This window comes from Petaurus breviceps, unplaced genomic scaffold, assembly GCF_028583685.1.
Source record: "Petaurus breviceps papuanus isolate PSGF00001 unplaced genomic scaffold, PetGlider_PUasm1.0 208, whole genome shotgun sequence".
NCBI classification, from domain to species: Eukaryota; Metazoa; Chordata; class Mammalia; order Diprotodontia; family Petauridae; genus Petaurus; species Petaurus breviceps.
The window spans coordinates 24,306,710-24,321,525 of record NW_027185852.1 but is presented as its reverse complement, the minus strand read 5'-3'; the positions used below and the strand labels follow the sequence as shown (position 1 = coordinate 24,321,525).

The 14,816-nt window shown below is 43.2% G+C and overlaps 1 protein-coding gene across 1 annotated transcript in view; it reads right to left on the bottom strand.

Moving 5' to 3' along the window:
- LOC138165350 (ras-related protein Rab-3B) overlaps window positions 1–14,816 on the bottom strand; it is a 57,444-nt gene that overhangs the window by 40,595 nt on the left and 2,033 nt on the right. Inside the window, exon 2 of the mRNA XM_069093582.1 lies at window positions 5,820–6,050. Within this exon, the coding sequence (XP_068949683.1) occupies window positions 5,820–6,050 (231 nt within the window). The remainder of the gene's footprint in view (window positions 1–5,819; window positions 6,051–14,816) is intronic.

Below are 14,816 nucleotides of genomic sequence, written 5' to 3'. Positions count from 1 at the left end.
TAGCTGTAGCCAACTCCAGCACTATTCAGAAGCTGCTGAGAGCCCTCCTCCCCCTCCCCTCCTCTCCCTTCCATTCCATCTCTACTCCCTCCTACCCTCCTCCCTTCTCCCTTCCCCTCCCCCTTCATCTCCCTCCTCCCTTTCTCTTCCCCTCCCTCCTTCTCTCCCTCCCTCCACTTTTCTCTTCTCCTCCTTTCTCTTCTTTTCCCTCTCCTTCCCATTCTCTCCTCCTCCCCTTCACTACCCTCCTCCCCCTCACTATTCTCCTCCCCTCCTTACCCTCACTCTCCTCCCCTTTCTCCACTTCCTCCTTCCCCTCTTCTCCCTTCGGCTCCCTCCTCCTCCTTTTCTCTTCCTCACCCTTCCTCTCCTTTTCCTTCCTCTCCTTTCTCCCTCCTCCTCTTCCTCCTGATACCCCTCCCCTCTTCATCCTCACTCTGTTCCTTTGATTCCCCTTCCCCTTTCCCCTCTTCTCCCTTCCCCTTCCTCTCCTCTTTCTCCCCTAATTTCTCCCCACCTCCCCTCCCTGTGGGAACTCTGTTCTGTTGCTAAGCAGCCTGTACACAGACCTGAGCTGAGGCTGATGGCTCAGAGGTTGCCAAGCCTCTCTCCATCCTTGTGTGTGCTCCCTGGCTCTCTCCCAATCACTGGCTCTCTCCCAGGTAATGAGGCCTCCCCTCTGCCCCAAGGGTGAGGATGTTCTCTTCTCTGATATGTAATTAACTTCCCCAGGAACTGAGGCAGCTGGGGGGAAGGTGGAGAGAAAACAGCTCCTCATGGAAGAAGGGAAACATCAGAGATGAAGGGGGTTAGGGAAAGAGGCCTAGAGTATCAGAGGTGGAAGGGCATTGGGATTCTAAGAGATCATCTCATAGGACCTGAGTTCTAGAAGGGACCTCAGAGATCACCTAACCCAACCCCTACCCCCCTCATTTTACAGGTGAGGAAACTGAGATCAAGGGAAGTAAAGTAAGTGACAGCATCATAGGATCGCAGCACAGAATTGAAAGGGACCTTAGTCTAACCTCTGAGGTACAGAGAGGGAAGTAACTTGCCCAGGGTCTAGCCCAATCTATACCTGAGCAGGAATTTTCCCACAATAACCTGGGGGAGGGGAGGCTCATCTGCCCATTGCTTAAAAATCTTTGATGGTGGAAAACTGTTTTCTCCAAGAGAACCTACTCAACTTCAGGATCCATCTCATTGTTTTCCCAATACTAAGCCAAAATTAGCCTCTCTGCAAAGTCCCTCCCCAGCCCTGCACTGTTCACTCTGTCCTCCAGGGTCAAGCAGAAGAAATCTATCACTCTTCCATAGGACAGCCTTTCTGGTACTTGAAGACGTCTCTCCCGTTCTTCTCCATTTTCCCTTTCCCAGACTCTTCTGTTAGGGTCCAACCTCTAGTTCTTTTTCCTTGAGGGCTACTATCTTCTAGGCGCTGTCCAGCTTAACAACAGCTCTCTAAACTGGGGCAGCCACAACAGAAACCTGTATTCCAAATGTGGTTGGGAAACAGAGGCCAGTGGGGGTGATCAGACCCCCTCACTCTAGACATGAGCCCTCCATTTGTACTACTGCATTTGAACTTCTATCAATGGTTACAACTTCCCCCCAACCATGCCTGAGAACTGTTTGAAGTTCACCCATAGTGGCAGACAATATCAGATCAATGACAACGGTGGACATAATGAAAGGCAGTGTGGTAGAATGATTAGAGAGCCAGCCAGGGACTCAGGGAAGACCTGGGCTCTGGCTTTGCCTCCAACACACTGGCAGTACCGTTCTGGGTCATTCATTCTTCTTCCTGTGTCTCAGGTACAAAGATGACATGTTATAGAAAAAGTAACAATCCGCATCGGTGTAGGGAGTTTACATAGCTGAAATTCCCCAAAGAAATGAAAGCCCAGGTCTTGCCCCAAACAAACAGAGGTGGACAGACAGATAGAAATAATCAAGGCTGCCATTTATGACACCTTATAATTTCCAGAGCACTTACATCACAGTCATGATCTCCTTCAAGTCTCATAACCAAACTGTGAACTACATTATATATTTTTCCTTCTCTTTGACAGACAAGAAAACTGAGGAAAACTGACTTTTTCAGAGTCCCAGAGCTAAGAAGTAACTTATCTAGAATTTGAGAATTTGAACATAGGTACTGCACCTCCAGATCCCAGGATCTTCCCACAATACCATTAAGTCCTTTTTCTCCTTTTCCTTCTGCCTTCCAGAAACTTCTCCCTTTAGGGAGAGACACATGAAGCCATCTGGCTGAGTGATAATTGAACAATTCACTGGAAGTGGCTGCCAAGCCCTACTGGAGCAGGCAGAGGGGTGGGAGAAGCCTGCAGGGGGCCTGTAGGTTTGTATGTGTGGGGAGCAGCTGTGACGCCTCCTGGGGGAGCCAACGTATTTGCTTGCATCCTACTCTGAGATCTGTATAAGAGCTAGTTGGAAGAAGATTCCTGTCACTCCCTGGGGGGTCACTCTCCTGTTCTTGAGAAGTGAGAATGGGAATGACAAGCAATGACCCAGTACCAGGGAAATCAAGGGATAAGGGGAGAGTTGGCCCTCTTAGAAGGAACTAGCCCCTTCTAGCCATGTGAGTAGGAAGTCTGGTGTAGAGGGAGAAGTTAGATAGCCACAAATACACATAGAATGTGTGTGTGTGTGTGTGTGTGTGTGTGTGTGTTACAATGGGCCTGGGTTCAAGTACCAGCTTTACCACTTACTACTTATATAAATTTGGGTAAGTCACCTAACCTCTCTATGCCTCAGTTTCCTCCTCTGTATAATTAGGAGGTTGGATTTGATGACCTCTAAGGTCATTCTCTACTCTAAATCCAGCATCCCATGAAACAACAAGCAAAAAGTTTTGGAATTGTGCAAAGCTCTCATTCAGTGCCCCCAGAGCCATCCCCCTATCCCCCCCATACCCAGAACAGCCTGTTGAAACCCAACCAGCTCCAACCTTTACTAGTTGTGTGACCTTGGGCGAGTAACTTGACCAGTACATTGAGAGAATTAATCCCTTTCCTTCACTGTCAAAAACAGTCAACCACACATTTCTTCCCTTACAGAGTAGTTGGGGGGTGGGGGACTCTTTGTAAATCATAAAGTAACAGGGATATGGGAGCTCAAAGGATTAGTTTAAAGGCTGCCTCCTCCCAGAAGGCTTCCTGATCTTCCCCTGCCTGCCTCCTCCTCCTCATCATCATCATATTCTTCATCTTCATCATCATCCTCATCCTCATCATCACGCATTGATTAATCTCCTAAGTACTAGATACTGCAAATACAAAGATAAAAGTAAGATGGTCCCCTTGTCTCAATAAATTTACATTCTATCCTCAGACTCAGTATGGATAATAGATTTAGAGCCAGAAGAGACTTCAGAGGTCATAGAGCCCAACCTCTTCAATTTTAGAAATGAGGAAACTGAGGCCCAGAAAGTTGAAGTTCCTTTCACAGGGACACACAGCTAGGAAGTGTCTGATATGGACTGGAACTCAGGTCTTCCTGACTCCAAGTCCTGTAATATAACCATTACACCACACTGCCTCTCCACCACAGGGCTGACATGGTTTCCAGGTAAATATGAATGTTCTCAGCACTGTCTGGAATTTGTCAATCTGTTTTATGATTCCAGGCTCCAAAGTTGGAAGGGACTTCCATCTAGTCCTCATTTTATAGATGGAGAAGTTGAGACTCATAGGCTGCACTGACTTATCACAGGGATACAGGAGCACAGATTTAGAACTATAAGGTGCCTTAGAAGGAATCTAGCCCAACCTCCTCACAGATGAGGAAACTGAGACCCACTCAGAGAGACTAAGGAATTTCTCTAGGGTCACATAGGTAGTTATTAGAAGATTTTAATCGAAGTATTCTGACCCCAAATCCAGGGCTCTGTCTATGTGCCACTCTACCTCCTCTTTCCCCTACTAGCACTGTGACTTCCTTGAGGACAGGGGTGTGGCTTATACACCTCTATACCCCCACACCATGCTAGACACAGGGCCTTGGGCACCACAGTAGCTTAACAAGGTTTTGCTGAATTGCACTATGATTGGTTGTTGACAACTGGAAAAGAGAAGACAGCAGGGGAGCCTGGATCTGAGACTGTCACCTTCCAGAAGGCAGGGGCCATCTGATCACTAGCCTATCTGGGATTAATAAAGACCTTTCTAACGAAAGGACATCAAGTAATAAGTCCTTGTTGGGTACCTACTCTGGTCCTAGGCAGATGGGGGAGGGGAGGAGAAACAGTGGAGAATGAAGCTTTGGTCCTCAAGAGCTGAGTCACACAATCACAGACATGTAGAATCTCAGTATTAGCGGAGACCTTAGAACCCATCTAGTCCAATCATTGTCTTTACAACCTCCCCTTATAACCTTTGCTTGAAGACCTCCAAGGAGGGGGAGCTCATGGCCTCTGATGGCAGCTTCCTGTACCTTGGGACAGCTCCCATTAGCAAGTTGTAACTTACATCAAATCTGCCTACCAGTTCTCTTCATCCCACCCTCAAGGTCTGTCAAGTCCAATGACTCTTCCATGACAGCCTTCCTAGCACTTGAAGACAGTCACCACATTCTCCTAGAGTCTTCCTTTCTCAATTGGGGCAGTCAAAAACATTTATCAAGTACCTACTATGTGCTAGGCCCTAGGCTAAATGCTTGGGATACAAAGAAATGTCAAGATAGTCCTCGTCCTGCAGGAACTCACATTATAATGGGCGAGATAATATGTAAATAACTGGGTACATACAAGATATAGACAGTGTATATGGAAGATCACCTCAGAGGGAAGACCCTAGCAGCTAGTGGTGTCAGTAGGGGAAAGAGACAAAAAAATGCAACCTAATTAATATTAAGTGCCTACTATGTGTAAGGCACTGTGCTGAGTGCTGGGGATGCAAATATAAAAAGACCAGTAAGGCTTTCTTGCTAGAAGAAATGTATAATAAAGGAACTCTGGAGGGGTGGATGGTGATGGCCTCCCTACTTTCATTTGCTCTGGCCTCTAGTTTCATCCACATGCCATTCAAAGAGGACTTGGAGACTGAAGCTCATCTTGGCAGCCCAGCCTATGTGCAGGCCTGCACACAGGTCCTATAGGTTCTAGAGAGTCAGAGTTCCTGAAATGAGTTTTGGGAACAGAGGCTCATAGGCAGTAATTTAATGAGAATTACAGGGAATTTTCTAACCTTAAGTCAGATAATTGTCAGAACTCTGAACCCAGAATTGGCACCAGACAAGCATAGTCAAAGGAATAGACTTAATCTTAGACAGACATTCTGTTCACTTTGCTGGCTATTGCTTAACTGGGTATAGTATTTCATAACCTTGGCTATGCACTAAAAGAGCATAAAGTATTCTTGTTGGGTAAGGTCTTTCTAGCTACTGTATTCCAGGAACAAAGAATAGCATATGGTATCAGAGAACAAATCTTGAGATTTTTTTTTTGTTCTGAACTAATGTATCTTCTGGCTGGCTAATAATTGATAATAATAATAATAATAAAAGAAGAACATCAGTGGGGGCTCATGAGCTATAGTTTTTGAGTAGGCATTGATCGACAGAGTATTTCAAATCCAGGGTAGCTTTCCTGGAGCTGCATATATGAAGGGAGCACCCCAGATGCTCTGGATAGATCACCACAGCTCTGACACAAGGACCCTAAAGGCTAGACCCAGGCCCTACGCATTCACTTGTGGTTGACATCCCAATGACTTGTCATCAGGCTCTTGCCCAGACCCAAGAGACCAATCTGCCCTTGGGGAGCATTCTAGTTCTAATTCTAGCCATTCAAAACTCACCCAGATCTGCAGTTTCACTCTCTTCTCATTGCGGTAGACAGTCTTCACCTTGAAGTCAATGCCCACTGTGCTGACGAAGGCCGGGGTGAAGGTGTCATCAGCATATCGGAAGAGGAAAGAAGTCTTCCCAACGCTACTATTGCCAATGATGAGCAGCTTGAACATGTAGTCAAAGTTTTGGTCCGAAGCATCTTTACCCCCAGCTTTTCCTCCTTCTGTCACTGAAGCCATCTGTAAGAGACATACACAATCACCTGGGATAGCCGGAAATACATATAGCCTCTTCTAGTGCCATTCAGAGAAACACCCTTATATCATACAATGGAAAGACCCCCGGCCATGGAGTCAGAGGAGATAGGTTCAAACTCCACCTCTGACTCTTAAACTTAGGTGACTTTCAATGAATCATTTTATCTCCTCAGTCTCACAGACCTCCTTTGCAAAAGGGTCCAGATGACCTCTGAGGTCATCCTAGACCATATGAGGTCCCTTATGTTATGAATCTCTGATTCCTCTGCCAGGATCTCCCAGGGATATCTTGGGTCATCCCAACACTTGTACCTGTAGCCATCATCCATTTGGCTTCTATTCAGGCACCCTGGCTCTCCATACCAATCCCCTCCTCCTGGCTTCCTCACCTAGAACCCCGGCTCCAATCAGATCACTCTCATAACCTTTCCCCACCCTTGGCCTTTCCAAAGCCTGCTCTAAGGCTTAGCTTATGCTCTACCCTCCCTCTCTCCAGCCCATTTACTCCCAACCATGTCTATCCTTCAAGTTTCAGCTCAAGCCCACGTTCTCCATGATACCTACCCTGACCACAGCAAGAGCCCTCTTCTCTAATCCTTTCCAAATGTGATCAGGTATACCCCTCAGTCAGGACTCTGATTTACAGCCCAATCCAAGAAGCATTTATTATGTACCTACTACATGACGGGCATTGTATAAGGCACTGTGGATACCAAGACAGAAGAAAAGGAACTCTCCAGCCAGCTCCTCCATAACTTTGGCAACCACTTTTCCCCCATACAGATATTATTTCCTCCCTACCCCACCTTCTGTTTCTGGAAACTTGAACCGAGATCAAATCAACTTTGTACTAATGTCTTCCTCCATGACCCCACTCACCATCCTGGTAACTTTCTGGACCAAAGTGCCCCTCCTTGGCCACTACTCCCCTTTGTGGGTTGCCTCCCTCTTTAGAATATAAGCTCCTTGAGGACAGGGACTTGATAGACACTTTTTCATTCATTTATTTTCAAAAATTAATTTCTGAAGACAGAAACACAAACCACTGGAAACCTAGAAGCAACTTGGAAAAGCTGAAAAAAAATTTAAAACCCTTGCTTAATTTAAAAAGAGGATAAAAATCAAATCAACAAACTAGAGAACAGATAAGGTAAAATCACAAAAGGGAAGAAATGAGAAATATTGGAGCCTAATACCCACAAATATATATCAGAAAAAACCCAGAAAACTTAAAAGAAGTAGAACACACAGAGCAAAATACCTGCACTAATACAACATGAAATACAGATCAGAGACAAATTTCAGACTAAGAAACTGGGCTAACTGTAAAGGAACTAACATATAACTCCTGGTCCACATGATTTTTAGGTGAATGCCATCAAACTTATTAAGAATGATATCTAACTGATACAAATTATTTTCAAATATTAAGAAAGAAAACACCCTATAAGGGGCAGCTAGGTGGTGTAGTGAATAGAGCATTCACCCTGGAGTCAGGAGGACTGGAGTTTAAATCTGGCCTCAGACACTTGACACACTTACTAGTCATGTGACCTTGGGCAAGTCACTTAACCCCAATTGCCCTACCTTCCCCCCTCCAAAAGAAAAAAAGTAAACACCTTATCGAACTCTTCTTACAAGATATAGTCCTACTTTATAAACTAGGGAAGGGCAAAGCAAAGAAAGATGCTGTAGTCCAATGAATATAATTAAGGAATATTGATTCAAAAACTTTAAATAAATTACTGGCAATAAGATTGGCGTAATATAGCCAAAAAATGATTCAGCAAAATCAAATTGGAAATGCAAAGATAGTTCAACATTAGGAAAACAATATAATTATTCCTATCACAAATAAAACCATCTAAAACCACATGATTATATGAAGAGACGAAGAAAAATCCTTTTGACAAAGTACAAGACCCACATACACTAAACACCCAAAAGAAAATAGGCATAAAAAGTGCCTTTTTTAAAAATATGGTCAAAAGTAGACATCTAAAACAAAAAAAAAATACTATTATACATAATGGGGAAACACTAGAAGCTTTCCCAGCAAATACAGGAATAAAACAAGGATGACCCCATTCCCTGCTATTATTGGATGTAGTTCTAGAAATGCTAGTTATAACAAGACAAGAATGAGAAATTAAAGGCATTAATATGAGGAAATAAAAGTATCTTTATTGGCTGATGATATGATGTTTGATTAATTAATAGAAAATTAGCAAATAAACTGAGAAAGATAATATATTTAGCAACGTGGCTAGTTATTAACTTATTAAAGCAATTTAGCAGTGATTTAGTAAAGGAGAAGTTTACAAAATAAACACATGCAAAAGTAAATGGCATTTCTACATAGCAATAACAAAACCCAGGAGAAGATAATAGAAAGTGAAATTCCACTCAGAATAACTACAAAATGTATATCTGGAAATCAATTACCAACATATCCTGAAGACTAGTAGAGAGCTACAAAAAATTCATAAAAGAAATTTAGAGGGGCGGCTAGGTGGCGCAGTGAATAGAGCACCAACCCTGGAGTCAGGAGCACCTGAGTTCAAATTCGGCCTCAGACACTTCACACAAAATTAGCCATGTGACCTTGGGCAAGTCACTTAACCCCAACTGCCCTAACTTCCCTCCTACAAAAAGCAAAAAAAAAAAAAAAGAAATTTAGAAGTAAACACAGTCAAGTCCATAAGCATTTATTAAATGCTGACTATAAGACAGGCATCGTACTATGGTGCTGGGGACACAAGAAAAGCCACATTCTAATGGGAGAAACAGCATAGCCAGCATACAAACCACTACGTACATATATCTATAGATACAGATACCATAAATATAGATATTTCTAGATACAACAGCATAGATACACAGAGTAAATCAGCGTGGCTCAAAGGAAAGTCAGAAGCCTCTGCAAATTAACCACAACAAAACAGCCGAAACTAAATATTGCAAAATTATAAAGACCAAGTTTGGCCCCAAAGAGATATAAGACGACACCATCCCCCAAACTCCTGTGCAGAAGTTGGGGTCCACAGATGTGGGATATGCCATATAACACCTGGCTTTTAAAATTGCTTTAAAAATTGGTTTTGCTGAATGTTTGGGGGTTTTTTTCTTTTTTTAAAATAAGAAATGACCCTGAGAATGGGATAAAGTGGGAAATGTAAACTATGTTAAAACAAAATAAAATAAAATAAAATATTTTTTTTTAAGCAATCGGGGTTAAGTAACTTGCTCCAGGTTACACGGCCAGTTATTTCTGGGTGTGGTGCTGAGTATCTGAGCCCAGATTTGATCCAGGTCATCCCGACACTGGAGCCAGTGCTCTTACTCGCTGAGCCTCGCTGAGCCGCCTGGCCACCCCTAAGCAATTGGGGTTAAGTAACTTGCTCCAGGTTACACAGCCAGGTGTTTCTGGATGGGTGCTAAGTGTCTGAGCCCGGGATTTGATCTCCAGGTCACCCCGACACTGGAGCCGGTGCTCTTAGTCGCTGTGCTACCTGGCCGCGCCAAAAGTCAAATTTTTTAAATGAAGAAAATTCCAAATAATTTATGGGGTAGTGCTTGTGACTGGACCTTGTCAATAGAATACAAATGATGACACTTGCTAAATTAAATGTACAGATTCAGTTCTATATCAATTATGGAACTAGACCAAATAACAAAATTCATTTGAAAGAACAAAAGGTCTAAGATTCTCAAGGGAAATAATGAAAAAAGGAAGAAATGAGGGACCGGTGGAGAGTGGTTGACTATACTGGAGCAAGGAATGGATGCTGTAAAGAGAGAAGGCTACAGCTGTTCAGGTTTAGCCCAGAACCCAGTCCCACCCCCACCCACCTACACCCACATATTCCTTTTAACTCTGCAATTCTGTGGACCAGGCTTGAAAAAAAGCCTGGAGACAAGTGAGAAAGACTCAAATACCAGCCCTTTCCCAGTTGTCATAGTGAGAACTGATAGAGGTGAAAAAGAAAGCCAAGAGACCAGGGGAACACATTTGGACAGATCCCTCAGGGGTTCTTCTCCATTGCAAGGGGACAATTTAGCAGGAGTTACGGAGGCATTCAGAGGCAGCTGAGAAAGCAAGCATCCCTGGGGCTGCCCAGGCTACCTGGCAGGCAGCAGGCTGAGAAATGTTAAAGACAGACAGGGTACTGCCCAGCTGTGAATTTGGAAACCCATGTGCTAAGATAAACATCGCTTGCTCTTGCTGGCTCCATAAATAAGGAGGCTGGTAGTTACTACCTTGTTGGCATTAATGCAAATGAATCCCTGGTTAGGGGGACAAGACTTGACACCCCAAATGGGGGAGCCTCAGGGCTCTGAATGCTGCCTTTGAAAAGTTACTGTATTAATGATCTGAGAATCTCTTCTGGAAGAGACCTCAGGGGTCATCCAATCCCCAGTTCTAAGGAAGAGTTGTGGCTTCTCTCTAAGAAGTCCCTTACTCTACCAACATACTCTGTGATTCACAGGGTTCCTCTAGTGCCTGGCACATAGTGGGGGCTTAATAAATTTATAACCAACTGACCAATATTCTCATCAATTCTGCTTAAGCAAAGGCATAGAATCTCAGCAGTACAAGGGATCTCCAAAGTCATCTGACCCAACCCACCACATCTAACTAAAAATCCTCTTGAAGAACATACCCTACAAATGATTATCCCAACTCTGTTTGAAACCCACCTACCTCCTCACTCCCACACAACTCTAAAAGCAACTCACTCCACTCTCCTTGTTTGAAAGGTTTTTATTGGACACAGAGACTAAATTAAATGCCTCTTCCCCACACTGCTCCTGTCTATGGACCTGGGGTCAAACAGATTTCTTTCACAGGTCAGTCCTTCAAAATTTGAAAACACTTATAAAGTCCTTGCTTTAAGTCTTCTCTTTTTTTTCCTTCAAGGCAATCTGAGTTAAGTGACTTTCCCAGGATCACACAGCTACTAAGCTTCCAGTGCTCCATCGAATATGCCAGTCAGCTGCCCCTAGTCTTCTCTTTTCCAGGCTAAATAGGCTCAGTTCATACACTCTAGCCTCATATAACACAGACTTCAGACCTTTCCCCAACCTAGTTGCTCTCCTCTGGCCACTCTCTGACTTATCAAATTCCTTTCTAAACTCTGTAGCCCACAACTAAATGCCATACTCCAGATGAGAACTGTCAAAGGCATATGACAATCACCTTCCATTACTGACTCCCCCAAGGTGAAAAGAACACTGAGTGAGAGGACCTCTCCAAATCCTGAATGGCACATCTCTCTTAAAGCAGTCCAAGATCATAATAGATTTCTTAGCCACCACAGCCCACAGTTGACTCATATGAGATTGCAGTCCACTTAGACCCTCAGATTTTTCAGTTGTCTTGCTACTTATATTTGTGAAGCAAGTAATGTTTAGCTTATAATTGATCCGGTCCATCATTCTATACTATGTTGTATTTATTTCTGCAGTCAGACTACCAGCTGTTTCAGAGTCTTAGAACTTTGTCTTAAACTTAGGGTGAATCCCCCATAGTACCTAAGATGGTACTGGCCACAGATTAGGTGCTTAATAATGTTGGATAAAAGAATGAATTAATGAAGAATGTATGAATGAATGAGTGAATGAATGAATTGAGCATATCATGCCCTTCCAGCCTCAGTTTCCTCCTTGGGTTAAGGACAGTTTGAACTTAATGATCCCCAAGTTCTTTCCATTCCCGGACCCTTCAGGTGTCAGTATCCCCAAGACTGGAAGCCCATCCAGGATTCTTCCCTCTCTTCCAAGCAGGATCTGGCCCAGTTTATGAGCCTGAAGATATTCTGAAAGCTCCCTCTCTCTCCTTTTGCCAAGTAATTGCCAGAAACAAGCTCTTCATAAGAAGAAAGACTTTGTAAGCAAAATTCTAAGCACAGAGGCAAATGACTCTTCTGTAGAGGAGACCATAACTTATTTTTTTCATATTTTGATAACTATTTCAATAGATCAGTTTTCTCTGTAATTCTATATATTTTATATTATGCCTTTAAAAACACTATTCTGAAAAGCACTGTTCAGCAGACTGACTGCAAAAAAAAATGAAGAACCTCTAACGTACTGGATCTTTCTGAGGTTCAGTAACATGAGGGATTAGAAAAGCCTGACCTTTTCTCTGCTTAGTTCAAGCTCTGCCATTCATTCTGTGACCTGGAGTAGAAAATTTCACCTCTGGTCTTCATCTCACTTTTTCTCAAGGCTGTTTTTTACACCTGGAACATCTTCATTTTCCTTTTCGGCACTGGAATTCCTAATAACCATCCTTTAAAGCTCACTTCAAGTGGTACCCCTTTCAGGATTCCCAGGCCAATAAACACAGCTCCATGCAGAAATCTCAAACACAGTTTTGTACCTCTTCTATGCACTCATCATGTAATAAATAGGTAATTATCTGTTGGGTCTGCCTACTAGAATGTAAACTCTTTGAGACTAGACCAGTTTCTTTTTCAGATTTTATCCATCCCTGAACACCAAGTCCAAGATTGTGTACCTAGCAGATGTTTAAAAACATTTGTTAAATGTAGGAATGAATAAAAGCACAGATGAATGGAATAAGTGAAAGCAGAAGACTGGACATGATGGTTTTCAAGGTTCCTTCCAACTCTGACATTCTAGGTTCTAAGGTGTTTTTCATTTCTCACATTCCACGATTCTAAAACTAAGCATTCTAGTTGAAAACTGGCAGAAATAGATCTCGTTTTAAAATTTCAGGTGCTTTCTAATAGAATTCTGGTTTTGTTTCATGAAGTGTTTTTAAAAATTATAATCAGGGCAGCTAGGTGGTGCAGTGAATAGAGCACTGGCCCTGGAGTCAGGAGGACCTGAGTTCAAATACAGCCTCAAACACTTGATACACTTACTAGCCATGTGACCTTGGGCAAGTCACTTAATCCAAATTGCCCTGCCTTCCCCCCTCCAAAAAAAAATAAAATATGATTAAATCTATTTTAGGTAAATCCTACCATCATAATCATCTTATCATTAAAAAGAAATATCATACAGCTACTTTTTAGAATCCCATGCCACCAATGGAAGTGCCACTACCCCCTCATGACTGCATACCCTCCTCATGGGCAAAGTACTAAATAGGAAATAAACAGCCTTGTGAGACATGAGCCACTCTTAGAAACTGACGGAGAGACTATCACATTGGAGACTAAGGCAATGGTGCCCACCTCCCCCATTGTCTGAAGTGGAGTCCTTCTCTACTAGGGTACGAGAATGGGGTCCAGGAGGCAGTCTCCTCACCCCCTGGTCATCACCAGTGGCTCCACCTCCAGTTTATTGAATGTGAGCACACTCCATGAAATATTTAAGCTAGACAGTACCGTAGCAGCCGACTTGTCCAACCCCTCATTGTGCACGATTGAAAACTGCTGCCCAAACAAGGAAAATAGCTTAGGTGAGGTTACATAGAAACTCGGTGGGAGCCCTGGGCCCAAATCCCAGGTGTCCTGAATCCCAGGTCGTTGATCTTTCCAGGACACTAGAACCACTTGCAAGATTCTTTCCCTCCTTCAAACATCTACTGAGTGCCTATTGTGTACTCTGAACAATGCTTGATCCTAGAGCAGATCCCACACAGCATCTGCCCTCTTAAAGCATAGAGTTTAGTAGGGGGAGAAGACGCAAATACAGATAACTCCCATATCTAATATATGCAGGAGCATTTGAAAGGGGCAGACAAAGGAAGAAGTGAGATTTCAGGTAGAAAGGCATTATTGGCCTGTGGGGGAGAAAGGACACTTCATCAGAAGGCTTATTCTAGCCAGCCTTTACTCAGCCAATCTAGCAACAGCCAAGTATTTTTGAGGGCCTACTATGTACTGGGTACTGTGTTAAGCACCAGGGGTACAAAGATGGGCAGAAGAAGCTCCCTTTAGGGCCACATCCTTCATGTCTTTTCTGATTCTATATCAATTGGACCATGCCATCACCATCTATGTGCATTTGTTTTCAATCCATCCAGTATTTGAAAATGGTGCAGGGGAGTCAATAAGGCTTGGGTTCATGACCTGTCTCTGAAGTATAATTGCCTGTGTGACCTTGGGCAGATCATTTACCCTGTCCCCACCCTCTCCACTATCAGTGTTCTAAGTTAGTTGCAGAGAAGGTGCTGATCTGCTTTGGGAAAGGGAGAAAGATGGATAGATGGATAGATAGATAGATAGACAGACAGACAGACAGACAGACAGATAGATAGATAGATAAGCAGATAGATTTAATATGTATTTACTTACTAATGAATGCATTGTAGTGCAGTGCTGGACATATAGCAGGTGCTTAATAAATGTTTATTGGTTGATGGATTCCCAATAGAATGTAAACTCCATCAGGACAGAGACTATCTGACTTTGTATAGCTGGCTAGGTAGTTAGCTTAGTGTCTAGTATGTAGTAGGTGCTTAATAAATGCTTCACAACCCTATTTGTAGGCAGAACATATTTCTTCTCTTGGACCTTGCAAAAACCTATTCCTTTTTCTCTCTGGATCGCATACCTCCCTCATATACCTGTCTGTTTTTTCATATTTAAATGTCTCTCTTGATTTCTGGTTTGTTGGTTGATTGTCACTAACTTGTGTGAGTTCTAAGGTTCCTCTGAACTGTGACATTGTGATTCAACTTCAAGTCCATGAATTTGGGGAAGAAATTGAGCAGAGAGAGAGAGAGAGAGAGAGAGAGAGAGAGAGAGAGAGAGAGAGAGAAGCCTACCT